Source organism: Sebastes umbrosus, chromosome 23 (genome assembly GCF_015220745.1).
Source record: "Sebastes umbrosus isolate fSebUmb1 chromosome 23, fSebUmb1.pri, whole genome shotgun sequence".
In the NCBI taxonomy this organism is placed as follows: Eukaryota; Metazoa; Chordata; class Actinopteri; order Perciformes; family Sebastidae; genus Sebastes; species Sebastes umbrosus.
In genome coordinates, this window is record NC_051291.1 from 2,606,470 (window position 1) to 2,628,712 (window position 22,243).

General features: G+C 37.4%; 1 protein-coding gene across 4 annotated transcripts; it reads right to left on the reverse strand.

Moving 5' to 3' along the window:
• Nucleotides 1-4,935: 4,935 nt before the first annotated feature.
• On the reverse strand, nt 4,936-21,804 carry ccdc107 (coiled-coil domain containing 107). 4 transcript variants are annotated; one of them, XM_037761100.1, is made up of 8 exons: nt 21,793-21,804; nt 21,671-21,673; nt 8,714-8,865; nt 6,996-7,216; nt 6,837-6,906; nt 6,626-6,716; nt 6,034-6,143; nt 4,936-5,482 (listed from the first exon to the last, which is right to left on the reverse strand). In XM_037761100.1, exons 3-8 carry the CDS (start codon nt 8,853-8,855, stop codon nt 5,091-5,093), a joined length of 1,026 nt encoding a protein of 341 aa, XP_037617028.1. In that variant the 5' UTR covers nt 8,856-8,865; nt 21,671-21,673; nt 21,793-21,804; the 3' UTR covers nt 4,936-5,090. The 4 variants fall into 4 exon arrangements, with proteins under 4 accessions (XP_037617028.1, XP_037617029.1, XP_037617030.1 ...); XM_037761101.1 differs by lacking the exons at nt 21,671-21,673; nt 21,793-21,804 and adding an exon at nt 8,928-9,107 and having other exon boundaries at nt 6,996-7,213; nt 8,714-8,888; XM_037761102.1 differs by lacking the exons at nt 21,671-21,673; nt 21,793-21,804 and adding an exon at nt 8,928-9,102 and having other exon boundaries at nt 6,064-6,143; nt 8,714-8,888.
• Nucleotides 21,805-22,243: the final 439 nt, after the last annotated feature.

Here is a 22,243-nt window from a genome sequence, read left to right on the forward strand (position 1 = left end):
TACATTTAAAAATAAAAAAAATGAATGCAAAAATAGATGAATAAATACAAATAAATGCAAAAATAGATGAATAAATACAAATAAATGCAAAATTGTATTTAAAAATGAATAAAAATAAATACATTAAAAAATATAAGGGAAAATTAAACAGAATAATAAATAAATAAGGGAATTAATACAAGGACAAATAAATAAATAAGGGAATTAAAACAGAAATATCAATGTGTTGGCAGTAATGGGACATGTAGCTAGCTAGCTGGCTAGCTACGTTATGTAGTAAGCTTACACTTGACGTTTAGCTATAGAGGCACTGAAAGCTGCTGGTTAGCTCTATGAAGCTAACGTGTTAGCATCTTTCAGTTCACTATTTTACAGTTTTGGTTCACTCAGTTCTCTCATAGCCTCGTTTTTGGCGGTTATTTTAATAAAAAAAGAAGCTTTAACACCGATTATAGCGTTAACTACCTTTTCAACAGACAGACAGTTAAAGTTACCAACTAGTTAGCTTAGCTTAGTTAGCAACTAGCTAGCTTAGCTTAGTTAGCAATTAGCTTAGCTTAGTTAGAAGCTAGCTTAGCTTAGTTAACAACTAGGTAGCTTAGCTTAGTTAGCAAGTAGCTAGCTTAGCGTAGTTAGCAACTAGCTAGGTAGCTTAGCTTAGTTAGCAACTCGCTAGCTTAGCCAAGTTAACAACTAGGTAGCTTAGCTTAGTTAGCAACTCGCTAGCTTAGCCAAGTTAACAACTAGGTAGCTTAGCTTAGTTAGCAAGTAGCTAGCTAGCTTAGCTTGTGAACATAGCAGCATTTAGCTAGTAGCTAACGTTAGCTCGCTAAACCTCAGGAGTTGGAGAGAGAAACAGAGTTAAAAGGAAATATAATATATTAGACTTACTGTTGTCAGGTGGTCAGAAAACAAATCCATTATGGAGTTTAAATATCTGTCATCCGTTCAGAAGTCCAGACCAAACAGCATCACTTTCTCTGTGGTTTTATTTTCTTCTAAGGCCAGCTGAGCTCCCCTCACTCATCCCCTCACTCAACCCCTCACTCATCCCCTCACTCAACCCCTCACTCATCCCCTCACTCATCCCCTCACTCAACCCCTCACACATCCCCTCACTCATCCCCTCACTCAACCCCTCACTCATCCCCTCACTCAACCCCTCACTCATCCCCTCACTCAACCCTTAACACAACACTCAACCCCTCACTCATCCCCTCACTCAACCCCTCACTCAACCCCTCACTCATCCCCTCACTCAACCCCTCACTCAACCCCTCACTCATCCCCTCACTCAACCCCTCACTCATCCCCTCACTCATCCCCTCACTCAACCCCTCACTCAACCCCTAACACAACACTCAACCCCTCACTCAACCCCTCACACAACCCCTCACTCAACCCCTCACTCAACCCCTAACACAACACTCAACCCCTCACTCATCCCCTCACTCAACCCCTCACTCAACCCCTAACACAACACACAACCCCTCACACAACCCCTCACTCAACCCCTCACTCAACCCCTCACACAACACACAACCCCTCACTCAACCCCTCACTCAACCCCTAACACAACACACAACCCCTCACTCATCCCCTCACACAACCCCTCACTCAACCCCTCACACAACACACAACCCCTCACACAACACACAACCCCTCACTCAACCCCTCACACAACCCCTCACACAACACACAACCCCTCACTCAACCCCTCACTCAACCCCTAACACAACACACAACCCCTCACTCATCCCCTCACACAACCCCTCACTCAACCCCTCACACAACACACAACCCCTCACACAACACACAACCCCTCACTCAACCCCTCACACAACCCCTCACACAACCCCTCACTCAACCCCTCACTCAACCCCTAACACAACACTCAACACACACATGTAACTATGCATAAGAGGGAAGGACTGATACAAAACATTTACAAATAAATTAAGGCAAATATATGTGGCAAAGAATTCAATGTAAATAAACTAAATTAAATGTCAGAATTCAGTGAAAATATGAATACATCCTGCAGGTCAAATATAAGGCAATGATCTGTGGGCTTCACAATAAGAATTCATACTTTGACTTATTATTATTATGACACAATAACTGCTATATTATAGGGGTATCTCATTTTGGCAAATATGATTATTCCTATTTTAATGTAATTTTTTACCAAACATTTAGCAAATGTTACTATGTCAACATTTTGGCAAAATATGCAGTCCTAATCTGTAACAGAGAGATACAATTGGTGCAAAAATGATCATACATACTGATATTAATGACTAATCTGGTGCTATGTTGCCATAATTCATGTATAATTCAGTTAGGTATTAACTGACTTAAATTATAACAAGATTTCTTTTCATTTAAAAAAAAAAATCAGGACCTAAATGTGTTCATTGTATTTGTATATTCAGAGAAGCACCCTGATAGTAGCTGGATGTATGTTACCCATCAACAGACAGCATGGAAACAACCTGACAGCCTCACAGTGACCTCTCAAATCACAATTTAAAAAGAAATATTGAAAATAAGGCAGAGTGATAACCGATTCTGCGATATTAGTATCCAACAAACATAAACAAAGTAATATAACAGTGGAACAGTAGGAACATTAAATGATTGTCATTTTCCTCTGGAATAAATAAATTAAAACACCATGAAGCCACAATGTACAGACAAAAAATGATTAAAAACAACCAAACATGCATTTATGTTTTGATGTATAGACAGCATGCTATCAAGCCCGAGTTCACACTTCCACAATGTATACTAGAATATTCTGCAGTCTAAGTAGGTTCATCACATCTATGGAGGAAAAATAATCATCCAGTCATTAAATATAGGAAACATAATATTAAAAATAAATGCAGCCATTAATTAATTGATACAATTTCTGTTGTATTAATTCCGTTATATATTTACTCTTCTGTTTAATTTTCCCTTTTATTTATGTATTTATTTTTTTAATTTATTAATACATTATTATTTTTATTTATTTTTTTATTATTAATGTATTTTTTTATTTTTTATTTACGCATTTATTTTTTAATTATTTTATATTTCTATTTTAATTATTTTATATTTATTTTTAAATGTATGTATTTATTTATATATTTATGTATTTATTTATGCAAGATTTCCCCTATGCATTTCACCCATTATTTATTTCCGCAAACTTATTCATTTATGTATAAAGAAATGTATAAAGAAAAGAATACATAAATAAATAAGTTTGGGGAAATAAATAAGGGGTGAAATGCAAAAGGAAAATTGTGCAGAAATAAACAAATGCTTAAATACATAAGTAAACATATAAATTTAAAAATAAAACATAAATGCAAAAATAAAAAGGAATGCAAAAATTAATTTAAAAATTAATAAAAATAAATACATATAAACATAAGGGAAAATTAAATTGAATAATAAATAAATAAGGGAAAGATAATACAAAAAGATAATTAAATAAACAAGCAAATTAAAACAGAAATATCAATTTGTTACATTTTATCAATTAATTAATTAATAGCTAAATTTATTTTTTATATTATTTTTGCTAAATTTAATGACATTTATTTATCAATTTATTTTTGGCAGGTTCCGTCCTCCATACACATCCACCAGCATTAGTGTCAATCCCTTCATGATAAAACAAAATGTATTAATATATAATAATAAAATAGTAAAGTAGTATTGTTTATGGTAAGACTTCTATGGATTTTGCCATGAAATCATTAATATTCTCATAGCTGATACGGGTAGAGGGTGGCAGCACACATTCTCCAGACTAACAGACAGAGAAGCTGGGTCTTTAAAGACTTCCAGGATCATGTCCTGTGGCATTTATCATAGTGGAATAATCACATTAAAAGACCTTTTTCATTGCAGGAAACACACAAGTGGAACTAATAATATTAATAACAATGGTTCTGTTCCATTGAAGTGTCCCAGTAAGACACAGCTGTCCTTGAACTGCAGTACTTGAATGGAAGTGCAGTCATGATTTGATATTAGCTACATGTGTGTTTGACAAGTTGAGCAACATGAGAAATATAACGGTCAAGGCAAAAAACATCGACCACGACCTCCTTTCATGTTGATTATACATTTTAAATGTTTGGCATTCAAGCAGGTGCAAACCTAAAAAACGACGACAGCGCTAGTAACAAAATATGTAGAGAAATAAATTTCATTCCAAACAGGCAAGTTCAAAAAGGTGATGATTAGTGTTATAAAAAAATGAGTGACAACAGGAAAGAAAAGGACATTATGGGCTCTATTGTCATGTCAGCACAAAGACAAGTGGCATGTTTTGTTTACTTAGTGCAGTACTCAGTTGTTGTATGTCACCACGAATGCAAATTTAACTTTAAAAAGGCAGATCATCTAATTTTGGCTGCAGATCGTAAGTTAGGGATAATGTACAGTGAGCCGGTCATTGTTGTGAAATAAACCCCGACAAGGCCTGAAGGGTTTTATTTCACAACAATGACCCCGCCAGCTGTACATTATTGTATTATTATCCTGGCTTCTTAATGAGGAAATCAATAATTTGGCACAAAAATGGTCCGCCAGAGTCTGACATCAGAACTGCACCCATAGCAACGGTCTGTTATACATAGCAACGGTCTGCTATAAAGAAATAACAGACTGTAGAACGCCATGATTGACCAATCAGAGTTGAGTATTCAACAAAGCCGTGTAATAATGCCCCGTATTTGCTGCTTGGTGAGTTATTTTTTTCCCATGCACTAATGTGATTAGCACAACTGTTAAAAAGGTATGAGACAAGTAATGTGACTGAGTGAGAGGATGAATAATCACCACTGCATCTATATGAGCAATAATAGCAGATGCACCTGTGTTCATGTTTGTGCTGGTCCTCGTGATTGCAACAGGAAAATAGAGCCCTATGTGTTTGCTGTTAGAGAGCTTTCCTTATGAGGTTTTTTTTTATGAATGCAATATATGTTTTTGATGAAGACAGCCTTTTGGAATGAAAGCCTTTCAGGTAATAAATATTAATATTAATCTGTCACGTTTCTGTACAGTGCAGAAGTCCCGCAGTGAGTTCAGTCGGGCCTGTTGCGTCTCCTGAGGCCAGACGCAAGCTGCTCCGCTCCGACCTCCTCAATGTTTGTCTCATAGGGGTCCTCAAGTGAAGGCATGAGCTCACAGTCCTCCGATCCTTCTTCCTCCGCCTCCTCCTCAACCTCCTCCTCCTCCTCCTTATCGTCGTCCTCCTCTTCCTCCGCTTCCCCATCCGATTCCTCCGGTACGAGCTCCTTCATCTCTTCACCTTCCGTCGCAGCTTCATCTTCCACAAGCTTTTGATAGACTTTTTCCGAAGGCTCTGCCGTCACCGGAGAGGTCTGCTTGTCCACCAGAGAAGCTTCCACTGTCGAGGTGTCGTTGGCTCCGAGCGACTCGATGAGGTCGTCCAGGTTACGCTCGCAGGATGCCTCTGAAAGACAAGCGATAACATATTCTATTGATTATCAATAACAAAACTGTGTGAGTAAATTCTCTACTAAAAGCTGGTATTTAGACACAGTCAAGTCCCAGTCTCAAAGAACAGACGGACACTAACTAGTATAGATGGTTTGGGTGTTTTGAAGTGGGGTTGTATGAAGTACTTCTCCATAGTCAGTGTATTACCTACAGTAGATGACGGACGGCAAGCCCCCAGCGAGGTTGTGTTCTGATCTTTTTGCAATTAGACTTCAACCACATTCATGAGTGGAAAATCAGATGCAAAACTCTTTGTTTTTTTTAAGAGATGTGTCTCAATGTGGCTGCTCTATTTGAATTTCAAATTGTGGTTTATCACAACAACACACGCAAAGCTGATGTCACACCAACACAGTATACAGGTTGTGACTGCAGCATGAGTGTGGCTGCATTTTCAGTATCTTGCTGTTTGTTTGCTGTTTTTAGGTCTTTATTGGAAAAAATGCACCGAGTCGTAATTCTTAAATTCCTGAGAAAACAGTCAAAGTCAGTTGATGAACCCACCGTTGATGTTGAGGGGTGGACAGTCCATACCTCTCTTCTTCATCAGGTAGCGGATGGTCTGGAGCTGAGACATGATCTCGTTCTTCTGCTCCTGGGCCACTGACTTCACACTGAGGAGAAAATAAGAACACATTAACCTCAGAGGAGCTACTCCGAGCACGGAGTAAAACACTGCCCTTTAAAGCTGGGGTAGGCAGGGTGAAGAATAAAACGGTCACTATATCCTGACAGTAGTGCATGTTTATTTTGGGTTCATACCGCAGTAGCGACGTGTGGCTCGCTAGATATAGTCAGTGCAATGGCAATGTATGAGAATAAAGAACGCCGCCGGGTGACGTTATGAAACCAACAGACGACAGCGTTTGGTTTTCCGACACATCTGGGACATTATGTACAAAGCAGCAACGGTGGTTACTTCTTCCGTGGTTAATGGCGGAAACGATGGATAGAAAAGTTGTTGTATCTATGGAGACAAGCTCTTTCTCCCTCTCTGGTGCGTCTAGCGTGAATGAACAGAAATGATACTGGCGCGCGTAAAGCAAGGTGAAAATTCGCTTCACTCTTGGTCTGAACGCAGCTGATCATCACTCACCAGTTGGTGAGCGGGTCCAGCTGCGTGAGGATGGAGTTGAGCATCCTCTCTGTCTGCGCTAGCCTTTGTTCCAGCTCGTTCAACTGGTTCTCTGCAAACACACACACACACAAGAGAGAATAGAAACCCCATATCTGAGTTACTCACGGTAACCAAATACATGTTTGACCAAAGAAAACACACATATACAAACAGTGCATGCAACACACACCTGCCTCCACTGATTTTTTGGCCCCTTTTGCAAACTTGTCCTTCTGTGCCTGGTCGTCTGCAGACTTGATCTGAGAGTTGAAAAGAATGATGCAGATTTTAGCCTTTCAAAGTTGTGAATGATCTCGATGTCATTTGTTTGTTGCATTTTTTAACTTACCTTCAAAAACTTGTAGGCGGCAAACACTCCCACTCCGATGGCGTAGAGAGGCATCAGCGTGAACACGTAGCCCTTGTTGCTGTTGGTCTTGTACTTGTCACTCTTCAGCTCTTGCTCCATCAGCTTCTTCATCTGCTGCATGTTCTCGGGGGTCTGAGGCGAGCCGGGTGCGTTCACGTTGATGGGTTGACCTCGGACCGCGCCGGGACCCGGAGCTGCTGCTGCAGACACAACGTGATGAGGACAGACGGGGACAGATGGAGACGCTGCTGTGAAAAATTCAGTCTGACTGAGAAGTGTTTCATAAAACAGAGTTACCAATGAAACCAGGCTTACTGCAGGAAGTCAGGAAATGTGCTTTACTAAACGGAGGTTTGAATAAATCTGACCTGAGTTACATAGAGACAGCGCCGCTGACGCTCTACTGTACACACAACAAACACTGATATCTGTCTGAGAACAACTAACAATTAATGTTGAATACGAATACTGAATAATGCTCTGGGGTTATTCCTCATTTCATGATTTATAATATATAATATACTGTCTGTAGTCTTCTGTCATGCCTCGAGCGCTGCAGGACAGAAGACTACAGACACAGTTTATAGTCAGGACAGAAGACTACAGACGGAACACTACAGACAGTTTATGGTCCAGACAGAAGACTACAGACAGAAGACTACAGACTACAGACAGAAGACTACAGACACAGTTTATGGTCCAGACAGAAGACTACAGACAGAAGACTACAGACGGAAGACAGAAGACAGAATACTATAGACAGAAGACTACAGACGGAAGACAGAAGACTACAGACACAGTTTATGGTCCAGACAGAAGACTACAGACAGAAGACTACAGACGGAAGACAGAAGACAGAATACTATAGACAGAAGACTACAGACGGAAGACAGAAGACTACAGACACAGTTTATGGTCCAGACAGAAGACTACAGACAGAAGACTACAGATGGAAGATTACAGACAGAAGACTACAGACGGAAGACAGAAGACTACAGACGGAAGATTACAGACAGAAGACTACAGACAGAAGACTACAGACAGTTTATGGTCCAGACAGAAGACTACAGACAGAAGACTACAGACAGAAGACTACAGACAGAGGACTACAGACAGAAGACTACAGACAGTTTATGGTCCAGACAGAAGACTACAGACAGAAGACTACAGACAGAAGACTACAGACAGAGGACTACAGACAGAAGACTACAGACAGTTTATGGTCAGGACAGAAGACTACAGACGGAATACTACAGACAAAAAGACTAGACAGACGACTACAGACAGTTTATGGTCCAGACAGAAGACTACAGACAGAAGACTACAGACAGAAGACAGAAGACAGAAGACTACAGACGGAAGACAGAAGACTACAGACACAGTTTATAGTCAGAACAGAAGACTACAGACACAGTTTATAGTCAGAACAGAAGACTACAGACGGAAGACAGAAGATTACAGGGGGAAGTTTACAGACAGAAGACTACAGACAGTTTATGGTCAGGACAGAAGACTACAGACAGAAGACTACAGACAGAAGGTTACAGACAGACAGACAAAAGACAGCTGTCTGTTGTCTGTCTGTCTGTCTGTAGTCTTCTGTCTGTAGTCTTCTGTCATGGAGCCGTTCCTGCAGCTGTCTGTCCCTCTGCAGACAGACAGACAGACAACAGACAGCCAGCTGTGTGTCCTCTCACCCTTCCGGGAGTAGCGGGGGTCGAACCGGGTCTCCTTCGCTCCGGTTCCTCCTCCCACTCCGAACATCCGGGGCAGAACGACGAAGGTGAAGAGAACCGCCGTGAACGCCAGAGCGACCTGCTGAGCCGTGGACAGCACCATCACTACAACCGACAGAACCGACACCAGAACACCCAGACAGCCCGCTGAGAGACAGGAGACAGACAGGAGACAGACAGGAGACAGACAGGAGACAGACAGGAGACAGACAGGAGACAGACAGGAGACGCTGAGCTGTCAGCCTGCAGTAGAACTGAGTGAAGCTGGTTGATATCTGAGACTGAACCAGATCTTCTCTTCTGGTCTAAACAGCTGCTGTCTGATCCGCTGCAATAACACTAACAGGATATCCGGGAGGGGTGTTTTCACAATAAAAGCGTCAACTAAAGAAACTGCATGTGAATGGATTTTTTTTAAACTCTTATATATAAAAAGGAAATAGCAAGTGGTGGAGGCAGTCTATTTTAATTAAATAAATATTTAGAAATATTTTATTATATTTATTTTTATTTATATAATATTTTGTATTATATTATAATTTGAAATAAATTACTTGATAAATAAATAAATGTCATTAACTGTAGTAAAAAATATAAAAAATAAATGTAGCCATTAATTGATTGATAAAATGTGACATAATTTGATATTTCTGTTCTTTATTTATTTATGAAATAAATTATAAAACAAATGATCAATTTTCTTATTTATTTTCTCTTCTGTTTAATTTTACCATTTATTTATTTATATATTTATTTTTTTATAAGGGGTAGAATGCAAAGGGAAAATCGTGCATAAATAAATAAATGCATACATTTAAAAATAATTATCAATATGAAATCAATAAAAAACAAATGAAAACAAATTATAAATAAATGCAAAAATAAAGGAATAAATGAAAAGTAAATGCAAAAATAAATACATAAATCTAAAAATTAATGAAAGTATATACATAGATAAATAAAAGGGAAAATGTAATAGAAGAGTAAATAAATACAAAGATAAATAAATAAAGAAGCAAATTAAAACAGAATTTATCAATTTATGTCACATTTGATCAATGAATTAATGGCAACATTTATTTTTAATATTATTTTGCTACATTTAATGACATGTTTTAATTTATCGAGTCATTTATTTATTTATTTATTTATTTTTTGCACGTTCTGCCATCCATATCTGTGTCCCTGGTCTGCATCACAACAAAATAACAAAAAAGAAAAAAACACAAATCTACTGTGGCATACAATCCTATTTTGTGTGTTTGGAACTATACATTGTGGAATTATATACAATATGGATCAGTATTAGACCTGCAATGATTCCTTTGAAAATACTTGGGTGTAAATATTAAAGGTCACCTATTATGCAAAATGCACTTTTCCATGTCTTTTAAACATCAATATCTGTCCCCAGTGTGTCTACAGGTCACCATAGTATCATAAAAGACCATCCTCTCTCTTTTTCTCCTGCTCCGTTTGTCCGGAAATGGGTGTAGAAAATCACTTCGCAGATTTGCCTTCTCTTCTGACGTCATTAGAGAATTGCAAGCCATGTAAGGGTTTCCTGGTCGAACCAGAGCAGAGCCTTCAGTAGCTGACCCCGCCCCACACTCTCAACCGAACTATGAGCAAAGTAGCTCCTGTTAGTCTGCAAGAACCAGCAGAACAGCCTTCATGTACTCCCATCATCTAAATATAACATGTTCTTTCACAAAGGCTTCTGTATCTCCATGTAAACAACTATTTGCTCACTGCTAATGTTTTCTTCTCCTCTGGGACGATTCTGTCGGTCATTTCTCACAGATGGACCTGTAAAGACAGACGTAAAACAGAGTGTATGTTTACGGTTTACAGAGTTGATGCATAAGGTAAACACTGAGCTAACTAACAGAGATATAAACAGCATTATTTACCTGAGAGAAACCGTCAGGAAAACCTGGAGTATGGACCGCAGATGTTGTTCATTTGTCGCCGATTTCTGATCAGATTCCTCCGGTAACCTGCGCTGTGTGAAGTTTCTGGTTTATAAACTTTAAAGTGGTTTATAAACGCTGACGCTGTGTTGTTGAGGACGTTTGATTGACAGAAACGCTGACCAATCAGAGCAGAGTGGGAGGAGACAGGCTGTAAATCAGGATCTCTCAGACAGAGGCTAAATGCAGGCTGAGTGAGAGAGACACTATGAGAAGAATAAAGTTTTTTTTGAACATTGCAGCATGTAAACATGTTCTAGTGCAACATCAAAATACATCTATGAACCTGGAAATGAGCATAATATGAGACCTTTAAAGTACCTAATTTGCCTGCTTATATGCTGCTGTTGTTATTCAACCTATAACCCAACGGTTTAATAAAATTACACATTCTCAACTTTATTACATCATCAATTCATCTTAACTTTTAGCAGGTGTGGTGAGTAGATACAGAACCTATTTTAAACAAAACATTTTTTACCAGTGAAGAGTTTGGGGCTTTTATTTTGAATGCTACCTGCACAAACTTCCAGGACTACTCGTTTGACGTCATCTCTGGTAGTAACACACCAAGGAACCAGCCTGACTGCCCTCTGCAGGCTTCAGATAGACTCTACATCTCTGTTTAGAGAGCCAGCAACACATGAGGTCACCACTGTGCCTGTATAATAAATGAGGCAAATATGTGACAGAAATCACACAAAAATTAATTCTTTAAAAAAAACATAAATCTAGGCTATTTTAATATTATCATAAGTATTAAATTAACAAAATTCAGAAATAAACTCTGTTTAAAAAAATAATAATAATAAATGTAGCTATTAATTAATTTATAAAATGTGACATAAATGTATTGATTTTTATTTATTCATGAAATAAATTATAAAACAAATGATTAATTTTCTTATTTATTTTCTCTTCTGTTTAATTTTACCTTTTATTTATTTATTTTTTATATATGTATTTTTATAAGGGGTGAAATGCAAAGGGAAAATCGTGCATAAATAAATAAATGCCTAATTACATAAATAAATACATACATTTAAAATTAATATCAATATATAGTAACTAGTGGTGGAGGCAGTCTATTTTAATTAAATGAAATATTTATTATTATATTATATATATTATAATTTGAAATAAATGACTTGATCAATAAATAAATAAATGTCATGAACTGCAGCAAAAATATTAAAAATAGCCACTAATTATTGATAAAATGTGACATAAATTTATATTTCTGTTTCAATGTGCTTCTTTATTTATTTATGAAATAAATTATAAAACATATGATTAATTTTCTTATTTATTTTCTATTCTGTTTATTTTTACTTTATTTATTAATATATATTTATTTTTAAAAATCACACAAAAATAAATTGCTAAAAAAAACATAAATGTAGGCTATTTTAATATTTTTAATTTAAAGATATATTCACAAATCTCTAAAAGTAAAAGACAGGTTTAGTGGGGTCACATTTCCTGACGACAGCCGTCAAAAATGGTGACCTTTTATGTGTTGCTGGCTCTCTGCGGCCACCACCTTTCAGCAGAGATCGACAAGTGTTGCTCATGGGTGTATGGTGTTGCTGCTCGCAGCTTTCTCGAGAACTGCTCCTACAAACAACTTCACACTCATCACTGCACTTCCTTTGGTCCTCAGCAATATACTGCTCCTTTCTAATGACATAGTTGCATCACACACCCAAGTCTAATACATTCATGTCTGTTCCAACAAACATTAATGTACATTTAAGTTATTGTGCTGATAATGTACTTAAATGTACTTAATGTTTGTTCCAGGTGGAGCTTTCAATTTAATTATGTGAATCAAATCTGAATCTGCAACGTATCCAGCCAAGTTATTGTGCTGATAATGAATGAATGAATGAATGAATGAATGAATGAAAGACTTTATTTCGAACATATAATAAATAAAAACAGATACAAAATAATAACAAACAAAACAAGAGTTATAGTGTCCGAAAAGGAGTAGGTAGAAGAAAAACTTATATTACCCTACCCCTTTCTCACTTCTCCTCTATTAACTCATATATCATAGAATGATAATATAAAATAATATAATATAATATAAAAACTATCCCAGATTTATTTACATCCTAAGTTGAATATATGAACAGCATCCCAAGTTTATTTACAACCCACAAATACATCCGGAGTTAAAAAGTATATAACCAACCTTTAACACAACTCTTCTTCAACCATATACCTCCCAAAAATATCTTTCTTGTATAGCTTTTTAAATTGATTTATATTTGTGCTCCCCTTCAACCCATCACCTAACCCATTCCACAAATCCACCCCACAGACTGAAATACACATACTCTTCTTTTTTGTACGAACACAATGCTTTTTAAAATTAAATTTTCCTCTAAAATTATAACCCCCCTCCCTGTCACAAAACATTTTTTGAATATTGCCCGGAAGTGAATTATGTCTTGCTTTAAACATAATTATTGCGGTTTTAAATTTGACCAAATCCATAAATTTCAATGCATGTGACTTCAAAAACAGTGTGTTCGTCTGTTCCCTATATCCCACATTATTTACTATCCTGATTGCTCTCTTCTGTAGTATGCATAATGGTTGTAAGTTGCTTTTATAAGTGTTACCCCAAACTTCTACACAGTAATTCAGATATGGTGATACAAGCGAAGAATACAGAATGTGCAGTGATTTATGATCCAGTGTGTGTCTTGTTTTCCCTAAGACTGCTATGCTCTTTGCCAGCTTTGTTCTACATAATTTATCTGAGGTTTCCAGCAGATTTTGTGGTCCAGTATTACACCCAGAAATTTATTTACATATACTCTTTCAATAGTCACATCATCTATTATCATTTGTACTGGTATGTCTATTTTTTGGTTTCCAAATAACATAAATTTAGTTTTGTCCAAATTTAATGACAATTTATTTCTGTCAAACCACCGTTGCAATTTTCTGATTTCTGATGTGGCCACCTCCAAAAGCTGCTGCAGATTTTCCCCAGAACAAAAAATATTTGTGTCATCTGCAAATAAAACTAAATTCAGTATCCTTGATACCCTACCTATGTCATTTATATACATAATAAACAATTTTGGACCCAATACTGATCCCTGCGGGACCCCACAAGTAATACCTGAGCATGTTGATTTGTAGTCCCCTATTTGCACGTACTGCTGCCTGTTTCCTATATAACTTCTCAACCAGTTCAGCACTACCCCTCTTATACCATACCTTTCCATTTTATTGAATAATATATCATGATCAATGGTGTCAAATGCTTTTTTTAAATCTATAAATACTCCTACCACATACTTCTTGTTATCAATACAACTGGTTATTTCTTCTGTTAGCTCCATTAATGCCATTGCTGTTGATCTGTTTGCTCTGAACCCGTATTGACTGTCTGTCAGTAAATGGTGCTTGTCAATGAAGTTATCTAATCTTCCAATGAACAGTTTCTCCAATATTTTAGAGAACTGGCAAAGTAAAGATACAGGCCTGTAATTAGTGAAATTATGTTTGTCCCCAGTTTTATATAGTGGAATAACTTTAGCAGTTTTCATTTTATGTGGAAATGTGCCAGTTATGAATGATAAGTTACAAATGTAGGTTAGGGGGTTTGCAATACTGTCAATGACTTTCTTGACTATCGTCATATCGATTCCATTCAAGTCAGTAGATGTTTTATTCTTGCACTTGTTAACTATGTCTATGATTTCTTTTCTGTCTATAGCTTTGATATAAATTGAGTTTGAATTTCTTGCAATGTGGCTTTCAACAACCTCCCCATCCTTTGGAGACGTGTCATTGATTTTTCCTGCCAACTTTGGTCCCACATTTACAAAAAATTCATTAAACCCATTAACCACATCATTCATATCATTTAAAGACCTATCATTATCAATAAAATATTCAGGGTAACTTGAGCTCGTCGAACGGTTTCTGATAATACTGTTTAATATATTCCATATGCCTTTTATATTGTTTTTGTTATTTTCTAGTAATTTGGTATAATATTCCTTCTTGCATATCCTCATAATATTAGTTAATTTATTTTTGTATTTCTTATATTTATGTTCTGCCTCTTTAGTTTTACATTTTATGAATTGTCTATATAGAGTATTCTTTTTTTTACAGGCATTTTGCAGTCCCTTTGTGATCCATGGTCTGTTTGTGTTATTATTCCTAGCATTATCTTGTTTTATTGGACAGTTTTTGTCATATAATGACTTAAATATATTTAGAAATGTTTCATATGCTGTATCAACATCATTTCCTTCATAGAGGGTTTTCCAGTTTTGTGATAGCAATTCGGTTCTGAATGCATTTATGGATTCTTCTGTTCTCAATCTCCTATATTTGATTTTATGGTCCTCCTTCTCTTTTCCACAATCACAGTCATGGATCACAAAAACTGGCAAATGGTCACTGATGTCATTCATCAGCAGCCCGCTCACTAAGCTACTTTCCATGTAATTTGTAAATATATTGTCGATTAGAGTTGCACAGTGCGCTGTTATTCTGCTTGGTTTGGTGATCAGTGGATATAAACTCATACTATACATTGTGTTAATAAATTCGTCTGTCATTTTGTGTTTGTTAGGATTTAGCAGGTCTATATTGAAGTCCCCACAAATGAATGTAACCTTCTGATTAGTTTTGGCAAATATTTTCTCCATACTGTCTTTAAAAGTTTCAATGCAGGCTCCTGGTGCTCTGTATACACAACTGACCATCACATTTCTTTGGTTTTCCATGCAGATCTCTACAGTGATGCATTCCATCACATCATCAATAGTGGTTGACATGTTTTCTAAAATCTTATATTTCAGACTATTTTTCACGTACAGGGCCACACCACCTCCTTTTTTGCTCTTCCTGTTCATGTAATTGAATTCATATCCTTTCAACTCGAAATCTGCTTCTTTCTCAGAATTGAGCCAGGTTTCAGATATTGCAATGACATTGAATGGTTTTGTGAATTGACCTAAGTATTCTTTGATGTTTTGGTGATTAGCATATAAGCTTCTACTGTTGAAGTGAATAATTGACATTCCTTGAGTTGACTTCACATTGCTGTTATACTGTTCATCGGTGTAGTAGCAACATGTGTTGTTTAGATGGTTAAAAAAGTTATTGTCAGGATCAATATCTTCCAGTTCCAGTTCATGCATATTGTGTTCAGATAATGTTCAGTGAATGTTATGTAATTCCACAAGAACCCATTTTCCACAGACAGGTATGATTACCTTGTTGTGTTGTTCTGATGTCACTGGTATTTGTCCAATTCTTCAATTTCTCTGATAACCAGCACTCTGGCCTCCTCTGGTGACCCGTTCAGTTTGATGATCACTTTACAGTTTGCAGTCCACGTTGATTGAATTTTCCTCTGCTTCCTTAGAAAGCGTGCCTTTCTGGCAATGTCTGCGTTTTTCTTTGTAAGATGTTCATTCACATAAACGTCGGACCCCTTTAGCTTCCTTCCTTGTCTAAGCAGCGTATTTTTGTGCTTTCTGTTGGTAAACCGGATTATTAAGGCCGGTTTGTCGCTCTTGTTCCTCCGGGGGAGAGGGTGGCATGACTCGATGTCGGTGTTGTTGATGGAGATGCCTTTGTTGTTGAAGAAAGCCGTCACCTGTTGTTCAAGGGACTGTTGGTCGGGCTCGGTGAGCCCCCCGCCGTCCGCTGGTGTCACCGCCCGGGCGTATGACCGTGGCCTGGTCTCCAACCCGCTAACGATCACGTCGTTTATGCGGGAGTACTGCTCCAGATCCGCCACCCGGCACTCTAAGAGGGTTATCCTCTTGTCCTTCTCGACATGTTGTCTCTTCAGCTCCTTAATTTCCCCCATCAAGTCCATTATTAGTTTTTGCTGTTTAGACACAGTTGCAATTTCTCCAGACATAAAGTTCAGCGCCTTCTTTATCTCTTCGATCTCCTCGTCCGAGATTGCACTGCTTTGTTTGGTTGTCTTTGGTGGCATGTTGTTGTTTTGTTTGTTGCTAATAATTCACTATGTTAGTTTTTTTCACTTGGCCTTGGTCCAAAAGAAAAGTTTCTCCGTCCACATGAATCCAACGCTGCGTTCAAGGGCTGTAGGAGAACAGCTACGTCACGTAAACAACAGCCATAATGTACTTCAATGTACTTCAATGTACTTAATGTCTGTTCCAACAGACAGTGGTGTAACTTAAGTATGGAAATTACGTGACAAAAACTACTTAGTTAGCTTTTAATTGTGTGAATTCCCCTTTTATATAGACTTATTACACAGCTGTGTTGAATATTCAATTCTGGTTGGTTAATCCTTAAACCGTGAAGATAACATATTTACTTAAACCACAATGTAATCACACTTTTATGCCACTAAAAATGCAGTTGTAAATTCCCCATCTGTGGGACCAATAAAGGATCATCTCATGTTATCTTGTCTTATCTTACAATAGATCAGGTGTCCTTGCAATATCTTACAATACAAAGCTTCCTCTGAATGCTTTTTATGAGCGGGAGAGACTTTGCCCTTAACATTGTGTTCACTGTCTACTGATAGGAAAGAAACTGATCACCGTTACAATCTAGGAGAAGTCATGCAAAGGTCAGGATTAAACAAACCCTGGAGCAGGCAAACACGGGTATCATTCAAGAGATCCGTTACCTTGTCTGTTCTACCCACACAGATATGTGTTGGTTTGGGGGGCAAGAGCCAATAGTTTCAGTTGAATCATTAACCCCTCATGAAAAATGTTGTGTACTTTCGCGGTCGATGAAGACAGACTTCACTGTCGTTCAGAGGCTGCAGCAGGTTCAGAGCTGGAGAGAAGCTACTGACATCATATGAAAATAGAAAACCTAAAGAATCCACCGGTATCAACCATGTTATACGAGCATGTCGGGAAGGAGGCTAAATAACGCTCCAAAGTTGGGCTCAATTTAGGCAAGGAAAAACTGGCAAGGCCATTTTCAAAGGGATCCCTTGACCTCTGACCTGCCCACTTTATGACTAACACTTTCAGTTTTATGCATGCAGTATACTAAATGTATTATTTTTAACCTATTCTAAGAAATGATGTATATGAATATTTCTGCATATTGAGGTCCCTAAACAGTCTTGGAATTACATAAATTGGGTATCACTGTAAAGCTGAGAGTCTTGTGGATCCAGTGAGCCCAACTGTATTCATGTGTGGTTATGTTAGTCCCCATAGGAGACATTTCATTGCAGTGAGACCATTTTTTTTAAAAACTTGACTTCACTGAATAAAATGACCTGTGGTGACCTCTAGGATAATCACAGCCTCACGAAACTTTACAGCCACAAACTAGAGACCTAGAGCATTCAGAGGATGGATGGATCAAACTAGAGACCTAGAGCATTCAGAGGATGGATGGATCAAACTAGAGACCTAGAGCATTCAGAGGATGGATGGATCAAGCTAGAGACCTAGAGCATTCAGAGGATGGATGGATCAGACTAGAGACCTAGAGCATTCAGAGGATGGATGGATCAGACTAGAGACCTAGAGCATTCAGAGGATGGATGGATCAAACTACAGACCTACAGCATTCAGAGGATGGATGGTTTTCCTAGCTACATTGACAATAAGGGGGTTTCTGAGCAGATTACACAACAGAAGTGCTCGCCATCCAATTGTCGAAAAATGCAATTCTTGCAGAAATCTCAAAATGTCTAAAGTTTCGCAAATCACAGCATGGCCTTTTATAAATCCAAAAACGCTGATCTCTGATTTTTGACAGTTGAAGTACAATCAGTCATAAAATATATTACTATTACTTTATTGTCACTTTATCCCTTTCATTCCGATGTTTATCTTTAACGTGAAATAAAGCAATAAAATTCCCAAGGTGGAGCTCTCTTAAAAGATTAAAATACATGTTTATACTGCAGCATTAAAAGAAATGAAGATACCTTTGTCTTTATTGAGCCAGCGGATGCAGCGTCCACAGTGGGTGAGGTTTAAGCAGGAGTTCTCTGAGGAACCGCCACAGATGAACGGGCTGACCCGAACAAGACCAAACTTCACTAAATGCAACATGTGTTATCAGCCAAACCAGAAACTCTGGTCTGTTTTAGGCCCTTTTGAGATTCTGTGTTCTTTGTGTTTTGTTTATTGAGAGTGTTGACTATCCTAGTTTGGGAAACAAAATAAATACCAATCAACTGGGTTACCTGCACTAGGACGATTAGGTGCTATTTGTGCAAGAATCTGGCTTGCCTCACGATAGCCTAACGCCTGCAGGCTGTATTTTGTTATTCTATTCATTTGTTGATTTTCAATGAAACCCTTTATACCCATTTCTTTTAGTGTATTTTATTGGGGGAAACTTTAAAGGAGGGTAAAAGGAAAAATAAAACCAATATTTCAGTTTCCTTAATTGTTTGTTATTGTAGAGGCATTTGTTCATTATTATTATTAAGGAGGCATTTTATTTTATATTATTATGTGGATGGGAACTGTTTTTCAGTCTTCTGCCTGAACAACTAAAGTCTGGGGAAATCAGTACCGCCACAACGATACACTTTATTTTCCCATTGGAGAAATTTGTCTTGGACTCAGTGCTGCACACCATCAGCTGCCTCCACAGCAGCATCAATAAATAGAAACATTAAAAACATTAAAAACAAACAACATGTAAACAGAGAAACACATAACAATGTAAACCATAAACAACATATATTGCACATTACCCGACTGACATAGAGGTACAATAACCTTATATTTTTGATGTTAATAAAATTCACGAACATGTAGGACATCACTACTGACATTCGTGTAATATTACGTCACAACGTCTGCTGTATCAGCCGTGTGTTTACTACGTGTTTATGTGGGGTGTTATATTTACCTAACGACAGGTATCTAAAGAGCCAGGGGGCTAAAAACAACCGGATTGACGGGTGGTTACATTAATTATTAAAGCTGCTGGGGTAATGGTTAACTATCTTGCAAAGCAAAATGTGCCTTTTATTTCTCAAATGTAATCAAGTGTGTGTGCGTATAAACTATTCAATATTTTAATATTTTAAAAAAGGAGATTGATACTCGAACCACTTCAGCAACACACCGTAGCCTGCTGTCCATCCATCTCCATCTCCTCCAGCATTGATGAGCAGCAAAGAGCTGCTGTCTGTTTAGCTTGATTTTTATTTTCTAATCTTTAACGTTTTTTATTTAATTATGTCTTGATGTTCTTTTGCACTTTTGTCGCAATGTTCTTGATTGTTTTGTGTAAAGCACTTTGAATTGCCATAGAAATAAAGCTGCCTTGCCTTGCCTGTGTGTCTGGCTGCAGATCAACTTCACAACTTTTTGGAAGAAACCAATTCCATGAAGAGAGAGGGGGGGGTGATAAGACTTTTTGAGGTATGATCTATGACATAATTAGAATAAATTTGACTCCTATTATAAAATAACAATAACTACATATTATAAAAATACTAATAAAATAAAATATAAAATAAAAATGTAAAAAAAAATGAAGATATCAAGATCTGGTGGTGATGCTCCAGCTGGAATGGGCTTGACCGTTTAGTAACTGTATTTCACTGAACCTCTTTACAATTACTCTTGGGATAAAGGAGCATCTCTATCTGGGTGAGTAAGATGTGTTATTCTGTTGAAATGCTCTTAAACCAGTCCGCAGCCAGGTGTGACAGGTGAGTCACTAACTTTCCCACTAAGGCTAATCTAAGTTATTGTTTCATTTATTGTTTTTTTTGTACGGTGTTGGCAGCAAAAAATGATTAGCCCGGTTTTCTAATTACATTTGAGGTTGGTTCCTTTGAAAATAAAAGTGGAAAAAGTAGTTTCTACTCAAAGAAGCAGTACTACAGTATAAAAATACACCCTCACAAGCAAAATTCTTGCAGCCGAAAATTCAATAAGTAGCCTAAAAGTAGGCTATGATATTGATATACTGATATTACTCAGTGGATTAATGAGTAAATTCATGTGCTCCCTTGGAAAAAAATAACCTCTGCTGTAAGAGGTAGCACACAGCTTTTCTGTAGGATATGGGATCCATGGATCACTTATATAGAATTTTCTTAATCTAACCTTTCTATTGTATTTACTTAATTATTAAATATTATTATTATTAATTTATACCGACAAAAATAAATCAGTAATTGGACTTTTAATCTAGTAAATAAGACAAAATTAAACACAGAAAATATTTGAATACTCAAACATCTTTTGCATTTTAGTTTACAAAAAGGTTTTTTTTGTGACATTTTCCCTCTGCTTTTTATGTACCTTTTTTCGATGTTATGTTTTTATTCCTGTTTTTATTCCACTTTGGGAACCTTTTGGTTTGTTGTAAAGGGCTAAACAAATAAATGTTGATTGATTGATTGATATTTGTTCCAATCTGCCTACTGCTGCTTTAATAGTAAAGTCTCTCTTTCATGATATCGATCACATATTGAAACACATGTTGTACAACAACACATTATACAAGGTGGCATGACGAAGGAAAAAAGACTATTGTGTAAAGATGACAGTGCACAAACAAAATCAAATCAGCCATGCAAATAGCAAGAAGAGGAAGCTGAACATGATATGCAGTGGCAGGTGCACAGCTAGCTTTTCTAGGGTTGCATTTTTTGCATTGTGCTTTTGTTGGGCGGTTAGAGCCGGTTGTCCACCAATCGGAAGGTCGGTGGTTCGATCCCCGGCTGCTCTGGGTCACATGTCGATGTGTCCTTGAGCAAGACTCTTAACCCAAATTTGCTCCCAAAGGCATAGGTGTGTGAATGAGTATTTAGATTAGATCCTGATGGACAGGTTGGCACCTTAGCAGCCTCTGCCATCAGTGTATGAAAGTGTTCCAAATGGTTTATTATAATTTGGTTGATTCACTGTCCGACTGCTGCTGAGGCAGAACAGGGTTAGAGAGTGAACTCAGCGTCAGGACTTCTCTTTGCTCAGCTCTCGGCATTGAGGGGCTTTGTGGTGATAGGAGTTGCTGGTTTTTTTTAATGAAGCCGATATTTGATTGTTCTTTTTGGACTTCTGATCAGGGATGTTAATAATTAACCTTTAACCGACATTGAGAATTTTTGTATTTTCAATTTTGGGTTAATGCTCCCAGTAGTTCTCTTCTCCCTCTCTCTGATTCAAATGATTGACCGAGTGTTTTTTTTAAACACATTTGATAATAACTTTCCTTGAGAGCAGGGATACTCAGCTTGCTTTGTAAAATGACAGGAGGCCAGGGGGGTCAGTTAATAAACACATAACAGACATTCAGGGCTTAGCTTGCAGCTCTATTAGTCTATTTTGATGCTTTCTTTATTATCATGCACCTTCATTCAAAGTACAAAAAAAAAATTAAAATAGTTTATTTTTTTTGTGAATTCAAAACAGATCGGGCGAGGCCACCTGGCACTCCATCTGGCCTGTTGGCTGTACGTTGAGCATTAGGAGTGGCACTCTCCTATTCACACCCACACACATAGAGTAATTAGCTCAAGTAACAACTGCATCCC